General features: G+C 41.6%; 1 protein-coding gene across 7 annotated transcripts in view; it reads right to left on the reverse strand.

Annotated features, from left to right (window-relative positions):
* FAM13A (family with sequence similarity 13 member A) overlaps nt 1-12,991 on the reverse strand; it is a 365,856-nt gene continuing 352,865 nt past the window's right edge. For all 7 annotated transcript variants that reach the window (XM_082391636.1, XM_082391638.1, XM_082391635.1 and 4 more), the window contains 3 exons: nt 7,922-8,118; nt 7,234-7,335; nt 1-4,647 (listed from right to left, as the gene is read on the reverse strand). In XM_082391636.1, coding sequence (XP_082247762.1) covers nt 4,521-4,647; nt 7,234-7,335; nt 7,922-8,118 — 426 coding nt within the window. In that variant the 3' untranslated portion in view covers nt 1-4,520. The remainder of the gene's footprint in view (nt 4,648-7,233; nt 7,336-7,921; nt 8,119-12,991) is intronic.

The following is a 12,991-nucleotide window of genomic DNA, read 5'->3' on the forward strand; positions in this document are numbered from 1 at the left end:
TTCACAATGAAAAATATTTTATTTATGTTCATACAAAATACAGTCATGTACAAAAAGGTACATAACATATTTTCATTCGGTTTACATTTTAAAAAAGGAACAACTGTTAATTTCAAATACTTTCTGCTTACATGTCATGTAAACATTGTTCTGGGCCCACGTTATTTACTAACATTGCATCCACTCTCGGAGATTTTCAGGATTGTATAGGTGCTTTCAGATTGAGAGTTAGATCTGCCGAATCGATTTCTCAAGCTGCACACATGGCCACGACTGGCTGGAGTCCAGACCAAATGAGATCCTCTAGAGACATAGCTGCACTTTCATAGCAATATGAAGTTGTAGATGTATAGATTTCATTTTAATACACATCTGTGTGTACCTGTCATTGACCTCAGCTTATCCACATACATCTGTCATGAAGGATCACGGTGGAAGAGTGTGGATGCCCCAAGGGCACGACCTCTACTCTGGAAAGTGGCTGTGACACGTAGATCACCATCTTTTGGAGCTTGCTGTGTCAGCTGCCCTGTGAAGAAGTGCCAGTATGCACAAGTTCAGTACCTACAGATTGGAAAACATGTTTAGCCTATCTTTTGACAAAATGTACTCTGCAGTAGATTTTGAGGGTCACGTGGGGAAAAAAATATAACGGAAGGGAATTAATCAAAGAAAGAGAAAGCACACTCTGGCTTCTGCTAAACCCATGGCCTTCCGAGGAAACACTGCTTTAACGTTTTAGCCCAGTTTTGTCCCTCCCTGTTGGTTTAACCAAATGGATACTACGAAAGAATACCACGGAGGTGCTGACCTTGGTGCAGAAGCTACCACTCCCCACCTCGGGAGAAAACCCCCCAGGATGCAGTGTGTCAGGAAGACCTGTCTTGAAAGCAAAACCAAGTTAGACTACAACCAGATTTTCACAAAGCAGTTAAAAGAGATTATGGCGTTCAGCTGTAAATATACCATCAAAGGTAGTGAGGTATATAGCCTTAAGAAATAGACCCTTAAGAAAGATGGCATCTTCATGATCAGATTAAGAATCTCTTAAAAAATTCATCAACAAACTTTAAATTTTGATTTTCCTTATAAATCTGTGATCAGTTCTGGATACAGGGCTCAATCCTGTCTACTGAGAACTAGGCAGTCCCAGAAAGAACCAACTTAACTGGCACCGTGGCTGCCCTTTGATTCTGATAATAAACGTAACAGTCACCTTATGAGGAATTCTAAGCTCAATCACATTAGCTCTAAGCTCAGCCCTTAGGAGGCGCCAAGATCGCTGGCCTGAGTGCATCTCAGTGCCATGCTTATGACACAAGCACAACCCTGAGGCACTTGTCCTGGGCTAGAAATGATACACCTGGGAGCAGGTACACCCTGTAACAGGCTCTTCTGCCACCATGAAAGTGTTGCATCAGGATGAGAGAAAGCAAAAATCACACTGATGTTACATATAGAGGCATTGCTGATCCCTGCCTTGCCAATGAATAATCATCTTTTGACTTCAAACTAGCAACCAAAGCAATCTACTTATTAGCTCACAATAAATTATAGCTAGCAATTAAAAAAAAATAGTTCTCCAGTTTGAAATGTGATGTGGTCTTTCATGGGACTTTTCCCTGAATCGGAGATCACTGAGATTGTGCAGGCTTTCTTCTACCAGCACCAAGACAAACTTCGGCTGTCCTGAAAAACTTCTCAGCAGGCCCTTATCCTAAACCTTGCACATACCTGTCTAAAAAGTAAAATCCAAACTCAAGGCTTCAAAGATGAAATGCAGTACTGATAACATACTTAATATAAATATCTATTTCAAGGTTTGCTCCAGACTAAAACACAATAAAAAGCAAATGCTTGGGAAAATTACAAGCCTCTGCTATCTCTGATTCTTACAATCACACAGCCAAGTTTACTCATGCTTTACTTTTACTTATCATTGTTATTAAATAACTCTTGACATTTATTTTGTTGGCAGGTGCTCATAAACACGCACACATTCCCGACAGAGCAAAGGAAAAACCGCAGTCCAGAGTATTCTGTGTTAAGCCAATTAAGACACTGCCTCTAGGGCCTTGAGACTCTGGGCTGCAAAAATGGTTGCTATGGAAACAAATTTGCCTCAGCATTTCTGGCAGAGCCAGAACCTACGGACTATCCTGTCTTCAGATAGAATCTCGTGTAAACGGGGCTTCCCTCCCTTAATTTGGGCACCATTCTAGGAAGAATATTATTATAAATTACAAAGGAAAACATGACATTCCATACACATTTTACTATAACTTGGTGTCTTCTTTTATTCAATCATACAAATTTGAATGGGGATTCCTGAATAAATCTTTTACTTAATTTACCTTTGGCAGAAACAATAGATTTCAAAACATTTAGTAGCTTCTCATTTATATAGCTTTTTCTCTTTTAAAGTTCTATAGCATATTAGTATTTTCAAAACAATACTCTTAGACAGGTGTGCTTTGAAAGTTAACTGGTAATGATGTGATTTATATTATAGCTTATGTAAGAGAATAATTACTTAAAAAGGACAAACTAGACATGTATTTCTTTTAAAAAATACAATTTTTGGTCATGTGAATGATTCATGTTCAGATTTCAAAAATAGAAAGCGTCCTAAAGTGCATCATTTTATTTATAATATAGCTCCTTGAAATTATAGCAATCTGCAATGTAAACAGTAGAGCAAAGAATACCAAGCTATATCTATATTGCAGGATTATGTACCGTCTTTAAGTATGTGGATTCAACCAGGGCACTTTCAACATATAGCTCATGCTTTTGGATGATTATTTTTAAGAGCAAACTTAAAGGTATTCTTTTTCCCCTACTCCTGACTTAAACGATTTTCAACCGACAGAGAGCTGCTACTTCACTTCAACAATGGAAAATGCTGCTACAAATCGAATCTGACCAGACAGTTTCTCAAGAACCCATTTTGGAAACTGACAACTGATCAGGAAGAGTTCTCTCCTTGTTATTATTATTAAAGAAAACAAAATGGTACCCTTTGCTGTCCTGTTCATCCCGCAACATTATCTTCAAAAGGCAGAGCCTGCTGAAACACCTTCTCTTGGCAACCAGCGGCTGGTGGGCAGACACCTGTGCTCGACCTCACGGAGCAGAAACGTGGGCCAGGATGGGCAGGCAGAACCAGGACCCACTTTCCTCAGCGCAAACACAGAAAGTCAAAAAGTAACGACAAATCACAAGATAACATCAGCACACTGAAGAGATGAACGATTTGGTGTCTTAAATTCCCTGGTCCCTCCAAAATGTCTAATATAGACAGTTTTGTGACACCGTCTTTGAAAAAATTATGATCATAATTGGCTATACACCATTATTTTTTTTCTCTTTATACATGATCTTGAAAATAGTGTGATTTAGATTCTGCCTTAGGCTGAGCTCTGAGGGCTATACTTACCCCTCAGGAGATTTTTAGTGCAGGTTTACTTAAAAAAAAGAAAAAAAATTAAACTCTGGTAAGTACTCAGGAGGCTTAGAATACAGGCTCTTTCTCTCTCACGATCCTCTACACTTAAGCTAAGAATTAAGCAAGACCCTTTTGTTTGGCTAGAGCCAAAACCAAACCAAACCCCGAATAGGCTGCTGGCCTCGCTTAGTGTTTGATATTAAAATCTGAGGCTGGTAAGTGCAGTCAACGTTCAGGAAAGGATTCTCCAGGCTCTTCACCGCTGCCTAATTTAAAAATCAGCACAAATATTAGCTACTTCTCTATCCCCTCTGTCCTCTGCAGATGGTCCAGCCCTAGTCAGGGATCACAGTTCTCTATCAGCTGAGGACGTCGCGAAGAAGCACACGGTCAAAGAGAGGACTGCACGGCCCTTCTGGGCAGATGCAGCTTCCGTCCACCCGAGAGCTAAAGGGGAAGCGATTCACACGAGTGGGGAAAGGCGCAGCTCTGTGGAAAGGTCACGAGGATGGTCGAGGCAGCAAACAGGGCTCCAATGCAGGGCCCCCCCTGACTGGGTCCAAAGAGAGCCCGTGCTCTCCTGGGCTGGGCCCGTGCTCTCTCGGGCACCTGCATTGGACGTGCACAGCAAGTTCGCTCTACAGAGTGAAGTCCTGAGCTTGTTTTGTCACCGTCCGACAGAGAACAGGCTGTGTCTCAGTTATCCAGAGAAGAACAGCGTGTAGCCTCTGCAGATGAGTGTGTGTCAGTGTAGTGATTCGTCGCTGCCAGTGTCAGCGAAGCTTCCGCTACAGCGTGTGTCTGTGAGCGCTCGGGTGCACGGAGATCTCGACCTTCCCTTACACAATTCCTACACGGGGGCAGGTGGGCTCCTTCCATCTAGGCGGTTTCCAAGGCAGGCAGTGGAAACTGGGGATGATCCCAGTGGCCCGGAGGCAGAAGAGCTACTCCCTTTGTAGGTCCAGCTCCGAGGCTGCCTTCCAGTTCCTGCAGAGCTGCTATCTGCCAGGGGAGGCGGGGGGCACATTCCCCCCGCCTCCCCAGCCCCCGTGGCTCGGGTAGGGCTGCCTCCTCACACGGACTTGGAATCGGTGTCTCTCTTGCTGATAAGCACCTCCAAGAGCCTCAGTTTTGCCTTAATGTGCTTATATTCGTTGTATTCTTCAGCCATAGGAGTGCGGTCTTCCTTTTGGATGTTTCTGATGGAAACAAAGGGAAAAGGGGCTAATGATCATTTGCTGTCCGTTCTAGAGGATGCTGTTCGCCAGGTGAATGATCATCACGTGGAAATCTGCAGTTCATCACCCCACAGAATCAGTGTGGCCAAGCATCGCTTGGTATCAAGAGTGGAGCTGGGTTTAGACAAGCAGTGAAAGACAGCGTCCCAAGAAGGCACCATGCAACTGAGTTTCAGAGCTAATCTGGCATCTTGAAGAATGATAGGAAAGACTAAGAAATGTAGAAACTTTCTCCCTCTGCTGTTGCTACGTATGAATTCATACCACAAGTCTCCATACACTGAAGTCCTTTACTTACACTTAATGCTTTCTCACTTTTATATCCTTCACCTAATGAACCACTAAATTTCTGATTAGTAATTGGTATACCCATAATTTACAAGGTTTAAAAAAGAATAGTTAATACTCCTACTTACTATAAAAATTAGTCTTGGAATTCAGCGATTGGATCACAGAATACTAATAAACCTTATAGTTTACTGAGTAATTTTATATGTATACTTTTTATGTACGCAAGTATTACACTTGGGATCTGATGATAGGGTGAACACTGTTCTAAGTACCCTGAACCCGTGATCTAACACAACCCGCAGGAGAACCTGACGAAACGCTGCCGTTGCCCGCACCCTCAGCCAGTACTGCCCCGCTTCTCACCTCACTTGGAAACGCACATGTCAGACATTCAAATACCAGGCTTCCTTTACTTCTTATTAAAGAGTGAAAATGGGAAATGGGACCGCTTGGGGCTCATCTAATTCTGCTCAATGAACTGATTTTATTCCTGCTCTGCCTGCTCAAGGAAAGGACCCTGGATGGTCCCAGGAGAGGGCAGGGCAGGGCAGGGCAGGGGGCATCTGACCCTGGCCCCAGACGTGCCTTTGAGGGTCTTCACTTGCCTCACATACGAAGTGATGGAGCCAGATTTTGTGAAATCTGAAGTCCCTGACAGTTCTAAACTTGCATGATGATGATTGACTCCCATCAATTGTATTTTCTTAAAACTTGTGAAGGTTACATAATTATAGGATATCTGTGCATAATGTGACTATAAACAAATGGGAAAGAAAATGAGCAGACAAGCCAAAAATATGTTTGGAAAGAAGACTGGAATGAAACACATCAAAACATTAATCCTTTGGTTTGTCCTTGGGTATTATTATCATTTTGGGTATTATTTCTTTTATCTATATTTTCTAAATATTCTACAATTCATGGAGAAAGAAAAACAAATATTTAGGTATAAAAATTCATAAATCTTGAGAAAGTCATTATAGGACAGATCCAAATCAGAGATTCCCAACATAAATTTATACAATAATTGAAATAAACTGAAATATAGTACATTTTTAACGCCTAAGTTAATTTTTATGGTACTTTTATTTCCCAATACTTTTGAGAAGTATAAAAGCAGACTTAAAGAGAAACTGTATTTACACTGTTTAAATAATTTGGATTAAAATAAAACATTTTAAAATGATAAAACTTAACTCCAACGTGAGAGATGGAGCTCTATTCCCTGCTCTAACCTGGTCTCATGCTGTGACTTGAGTCGGACATTCTGTGCGTGGTCACTTGCTAACAGGGAACACTATCCCTCAGCATAGCGCTCTATGATGATGATTACAGTACGTCTTAAAACTCACTGGTGGGGGCTTCCCTGGTGGCGCAGTGGTTAAGAATCCGCCTGCCAATGCAGGGGACACGGGTTCGAGCCCTGGTCCGGGAAGATCCCACATGCCACAGAGCAGCTAAGCCCCTGTGCCACAACTACTGAGCCTGCGCTCTAGAACCTGTGAGCCACAACTACTGAAGCCCGTGAGCCACAACTACTGAGCCCGCGAGCCACAACTACTGAAGCCCGCGAGCCACAACTACTGAAGCCCGCATGCCTAGAGCCCGTGCTCTTCAACGAGAGAAGCCACCGCAATGAGAAGCCCTCACGCAGCAATGAAGAACCAACGCAGCTAAAAATAAATAAATAAAATTTATAAAAAAAAAATAAAAAGAATGTTAGGTGATAAAATGTATTTCAAAAAAAAACAAACAAAAAACCTCACTGGTGAAAGGCACTCATCAGTCAGGAGGGCTTTCTGTTTCTTGTGTATTTCTCATTTGACTTGACGGCTCTGCTTTTAAAATGAGCCTACAAACCAGCAAGACCTAGAGCACCCCTTTCCTTATTTCTCCTTCAGGTTTATTAAGATCAAAAAAACAAAAACAGAAATCAAACCCGGTGCTGTCCACTAGAAACTCAGTTTTAAGCTGCTCATTTTAGACTAGAATTTGATGTGGCAGGTGAGTTTTGTAAACGTTCGCTGAATCCGCATCGGTCCTGGATGTCATCCAAGGAGCACTTCTCCCTGAAGGGCCACACAAGCCTCACCATCTCACAGTAAACCTCGAAGGGGCCCTGGGCACAAAACCAAGGGCCGGGTTCCAGGGCAGCTGTAGGGCGGCTCCCACATGGGAGGCTGTGCACCGATGAGACACAGAAGAGGGAGGGCTGCGTGTGAGGAGTGGCAGGGGGAGGACGACACACGCGCTTACCTTCCATTCTGTCTGAAAAAGTTGTCTTCAAAATCACGAAGTTTCTTTCGGATCCTTTTCTTTTCGTCCCTCATTTCCTGAAGGTGTTCCAAGAGTTCTGGTCTAAGAGGGGCAGAAGTATTTCAAGAACATTGAGTTAAATCTGAATAGTTATAAACGTAAGGAATGTGCAACTCGATAGGAGTTGTGGAGAAAGGGAAAAGCATATAAATGCAGGAACTGTGGAAGGAGCTGAGGGTCACCGGAAATGGATGTTTTCCATCCCCGGGAAGCCAAAGCACACTGACGATGGATATGGCTTCTGGGGCTCCTGCGAGGCTCCTGCTACTTATGAATTCCTCAGGCTTGCGAAATCCCATGGCGCTTTGTCATACTGGCTTTGAAAGAAAGAGATCTCGGTATGTGTTAAATGGCGAGCTGTGGCGCACAGAACCACACAATGCCGTTACCGAGACCTTGCGATTGTTGAAGCAAGATCTCAGATGCTCCCTCAGATAACACGGGATGAAGCATACAAAAACACTGAGCCAGAAGTTAAACAAACAAGCAAAGCCTGTTTTATCCACAAAGATGCACCCTAGGCAAGTCACTTACGTTCTGGCAGCCAATTTAAGTACAAAGGCTAAAACAGTATTTCAGAAAATTGTTTTCATCACAACATTCCAATACCACCACCAAAACAACATACATTGAAGCAGCATGGAGATTTGAAAGCCCGGTATCCTGGCTGCATTTCGATGGTATTTTATCATCCATTGGGGAAATAAAGCCATCAGTGTCATCTTCAAATTGGTCCAGAAAGCAACGTGCACTGAAATCGGTTTTCAGGGTGACGGTGAAGTCTGGCTTTGTGCTGCTATCGTCTTCTGAACCCTCCTCTTCTTCCTGGAGATACACAGCAACCCCAATAAAAACTGGATCACTTTTTCGGGCCCTCTTTCATTACAGGTATCACTTCACGATCACTTAATTATCCAGACCCCATATAGTTTCTTCTATATAGCTACATTTAGCAACACACGTGTACATGACGGATATATTATTGAATATCTATATGTACACAGTAAATAAGACAAACGCTAAACACAGCTACTCAATAGGGAAAAAAGCTGTAAAAAAAAATTAGTATACAGCACAATTAACAGTTATCAAGGCCGAGGGTAGGAAGGAACAATCATCATTATACCCTAAATCAAAAGAAGCAAATGAATCTAAACATTCTCAGCTCTGTGACAATACCTAAAAGAATCCACCACCAGAAAACCAGTGCTTTAAAGATTCTATTAGTTATGTGTCTCAGAATTTTTTTAAGCTATGAAGGTTTTCAGAAATTCAACAATACGGCCTTTCTATTTAAAAGTTGAGATTATGAAATATTTGTGGTTGCTTCATGCACAAAATTTTAGGAAACTTTTGAGAAGATCAAAACATTTATCTTTCCATGATCAGAATCATAAAACTTATGTTTTTTCAAAGAGTTTCCAAGGACCACAGCTGTATTCTTCAGCATTCAAGATTCTAAGAAAAGTGTGATATTCTCTGTCTTGATAAAAATGCAATTAGAAAAATGAGGTCAACTTATTTTTCTAAGAGAATGTCTTAGTGCCGATGTAAAGCTAGGTGATTCTAAGAAATGATATCGGAGTCTGAAAGAAAGATTTTAAAAGAAGTAATTTACTGCCAAAGTGTACAGTCAGACCAGAAAAGAATATCCTAATATCTTGAGAAATTTAAAAATTGGTTAGGCGTTCAGCTACATGAACAACAGGATTATAACATCAGTCGTTAGTTCAACCAAGTGGCTTCAGGGCCAGTGCAGCCAATGGCTCTCAGGAGGCAGGAGGAACCACCGCTCACAGGTAAAGTACAGGATTCAAACTGTCTGTGGTGGATTTTCTTACCATAAAGTTTGGTATGTTTATAATGGTACCTCTGAGGAGAAATAATGTGAATAAAGAAACAAACAAATGGGCAAAACAAAAGGACTATTACGTAACTACAATGAAACTACTGTTACGAAGGCATGAAGGTAAAGTTGGCAAAAAACTAGGTGGCCTTTCCAGATTCTTTTTGCTGTGACTTCAGATCTTCAATCTCTTTTCTTGATCCATGGAAAAGCTTCATTATTAATTTTTTAAAAAATTAAAACCATTTTTAAATTCACAGAGTAAAAGTGGCTTTTAAATCAATAGCTTAAAAGTTTCTCTTTTTTATAAGATGAAGTGGCAAGTCCCGTCTACGTCATTTACATAAGAATTGAGATAATGCGTGTTGACTACCTGAGCAGGTCCACCGGGCACACGGGCGGTGCTGCTCAGCCTCTGCCCACCTCCCCTTCCCGGATGAGGAGAGCAGGTGGGACTACCTGACTATAAACTCCATGGAGGGAGGGATTTGGGCCTCTCTGTTCACTGCTGCTCCCAGAGCTCAGCCGATGCCTGCCTATATTAGGTGTTCAATAAATGTCTCTTAGTCCAGTAATTCAGCTTTAAAAGAGAAATACAAATTACTATTAAGAGCGTATTAAAGCCCGAGATAGATAGGAAATGAAGTTAGGGGTCTAAGCCTTATCAATTATATCCCAAGGTCCTGAGAGAACTTCAAAATGGGAGAGTGTGTCTTGCACATTCTGAGAACGCAGTGTTTTTGAAGATGAAGCTAAACAAAGCTATTCTCAGTAAGCTGTGAAAAACATAGGGAAAAAGAAACAGCAAAACAGATCTTCAAAGACCATCAGGTGGCTGTGGATACTGAGTAGATTCTAGAAGGAATCAATATCTAGATAACATACGAGCAACTGAAAAAGAATCAGTGATCAACAGTGAGTAGCACTGGCTCCTTGTACACAAATCAGAAAAACGAACCATTTTCTTCTTTTTTGATAGGATTGGCATAATACCTGGATTCCAATAAAGCATGAGGTAGGCTGATTTGTGAAAGGAAAGCTGGCTGTGAACATTTACGCAGAGTGCTGCTGCAGTGCTGATGTGAATCTGCAGGGAAGCCTCTGACCCATCCTTACTCAACATTTAGCAGTCACTTGGATGAGGCGCCAAAGATATTCACAAAATGTGTAGATAACACAGTGGGTAGGGATATCTGGGTGTGCTGGAAATATAAAGTCTAGATGTAATCTATTTCATAAGGCTAGGATAGAAGTATGAAAAGTAACAAACTGGAAAAATTCAAGGTCCTGTAATTAGATTAGAAAAAAAAAAGTGGACACGTAGACACTAAGCAATCCCTGGAAAAGGAAGCTGAGGGTTGCATAAATCAACAGTTAGGCGGGGCCACAAGCCATGGTTCTCAACTGGGGGCAGGTCTGCCCCCTAGGGGACCTCTGGCAACGTCTGCAGGCGTTTTTGGTCGTCACACTGGGGAGGGATGGTCGTACTGCACTACTTGCACCCAGTGGGTGGAGGCCAGTCCTCCACAACAAAGAGTTATCTGGCCCAAATGTGTGTAGTGCTGAGGTTGAGACCTCCTGCCCTAGAAAGACCAAGAGGAACTCACAGCACATTGACAGTCGCGTAGGCACAGACTTGGAGAACTGAAGGGCCTTAGTCATCTCGATCAAGGTCAGGACTAGTCCTTGGTCCACTGTCGGGCTGGTTAAACCACATCTAGAATAACGTTCAGTTCTGGGTATCAGTTTTTAAGAGGGATACAGAGAGACGGGTGTGGAGAGCAGAGCCACTGCACTGCCGGACAGTCCGGAGCCCATATCGCATGAGAAAGAGTAAGAAGAACCTGGAGAAAGAATGTTCACAGGGTGTGGGTGGGAGGGGGCAGGGCAGGTGACTGTAAATATGCCAAGTGCTCTCAAGGAGAAAGCAGTATGCTTAGTCCATGGTGCTCCAGAGGCAAAACTAGGCCTGTAAGTAGGAAGTCACACAGTCATAACCGTGAATGCTATAATTTAATTATTTCATCACTTATATTTTATAGTTATTAAACTTACACATTCTAAAATTATATAATTACCATATTGTTTTCGATAATTTTAAAAATAAGTTATAAAACTAATAATATAAATCTTTAGCTCTTGTCGATGCTTAGCCCATGTTAACGAGCGACCTTACTCTCTTCATTGCTGTAGACGTCTCAAGTTGGAGGATGGAATAACTTCTTAGGGACGGTGTCTCTATTTTGTCAGAGAAGTTGTAGAGGAAACTCTTATGTTGGATCAGAGAACTGACTATCTGATCTGTAGGATTTTGGGGGCTGGAAGTTCTAGGGCTTCAGAACTTGAGCTGGCTCTCTTTCACACACAGCTGGTGTCTTCCCATAAGCATTAAAAATCAGGGATGGTTTTCAAAGAAACCATTTAGATACAATCTTCTTATCTGCACACACACCAAATTCTAAATTATAACCGAATTTCTGAGAATTAGTACAGTCCAAATACATGCTGATAAAGCTGGCCAACTGGGACAAAATGAACTAAAAGACAACACCATTTACGAGAGCAATGTAATAATTGCAAAATTATCTGAAATTTCGATCACCGTGAGGGCCAGAAGAAGAGCAATGGCCAAAACATAATTGTGAAAAAAATAAACTAAGCTAAAGGATAAGATTTGGAGGAACAACTTTTAAAAAGAGCATCATTCCTGTATCTTCCATTCGTTTCATGAGGCAATTATCAAGTGTCATATTTCGGATGTGTTAAAGAACACATTTTTATCTAGGAATAGTTTTAGCGCACGCTTCTAAGAAAAATATGCTAATTTTCATGCACACACTTGCCCAGATTTCTTCAATTACGGTGATTTAATTCTTGTGTGAAATTACCAGCTAGATAAAATTTGTCTTCTTTCATCAACATCAAGTCTTACTGTAAGAAAATAGCTCTAAGTTTGAAGATACAATTAGTATATTTGCCTAAACTTCACATCTACAGCATTTTTATAAAACAAGTTCTGTTTAAACAACATGAATAGTGAGCACAGCCACTGCCTAACACCTTAAAGTGAGGTCTGTGAAGTAGTTAAGACCCTTGGGAGGTAAGGAAAGGAAGAGAGTGAAGAGAAGAGACGGCTTTGTAGCTTCCGGTTCCTTACCTGAGTTACAGTGGAGAGAAATCAGGCAAGAAAATGGAGCAGTTCTCAACTGGTGTCCCTCCGTGGGAACGAGGCCCCCATATTTTGAAATAATCGTTCCTAACTACAGTAAATAAACGACACCCCAGGCTTGGGGTTGCCACAGAAATATGACAAGAGAAACTCTTAACACTCACTTCCCCTTGGGGTTTTACTCCCACTTCTGACTTAACTGCTAAATAACAATCATCGATTTTTAAAAAGATTGACTTTGACTTTTCATTTCTAGAGCCCTGTACAAGGCAGTCAGTGTGTTCAGTTGTCCAGAAACAAAAATATGAAAGAGGCTGATCCTAGTCTAGGCCAGTTAGGTCCCTACAGATCTATGGGCACAGATGGTTCCTCCCATTTCAGCAAAAGTAGCCACCGAGGACAAGGGTTATCTGTATAAAATCCATGATTACTACTGGCGGAAAAAATCAGAGCGTATGTTCTAGTGACTGCTGGTCACAGCACTACATTCACAGATCAAGAACAGATTATAAAATTAGCACCAAGGACCAAATGTGCCAGGGGGAAGGCAAGAGGAAAGGAGAGTGGATGAAACTGTACCCACATATCTGTCAAAGACAACTAAGATATTTGTCTATAAAATGATAATTTTTTGTGTGTGCTACGTACACTGCTTTCGTTAATTTTGGTTTCGCTATAAACTT

The sequence above is a fragment of the Balaenoptera borealis genome (assembly GCF_965194805.1).
Source record: "Balaenoptera borealis genome assembly, chromosome: 4".
Classification (NCBI taxonomy): domain Eukaryota; kingdom Metazoa; phylum Chordata; class Mammalia; order Artiodactyla; family Balaenopteridae; genus Balaenoptera; species Balaenoptera borealis.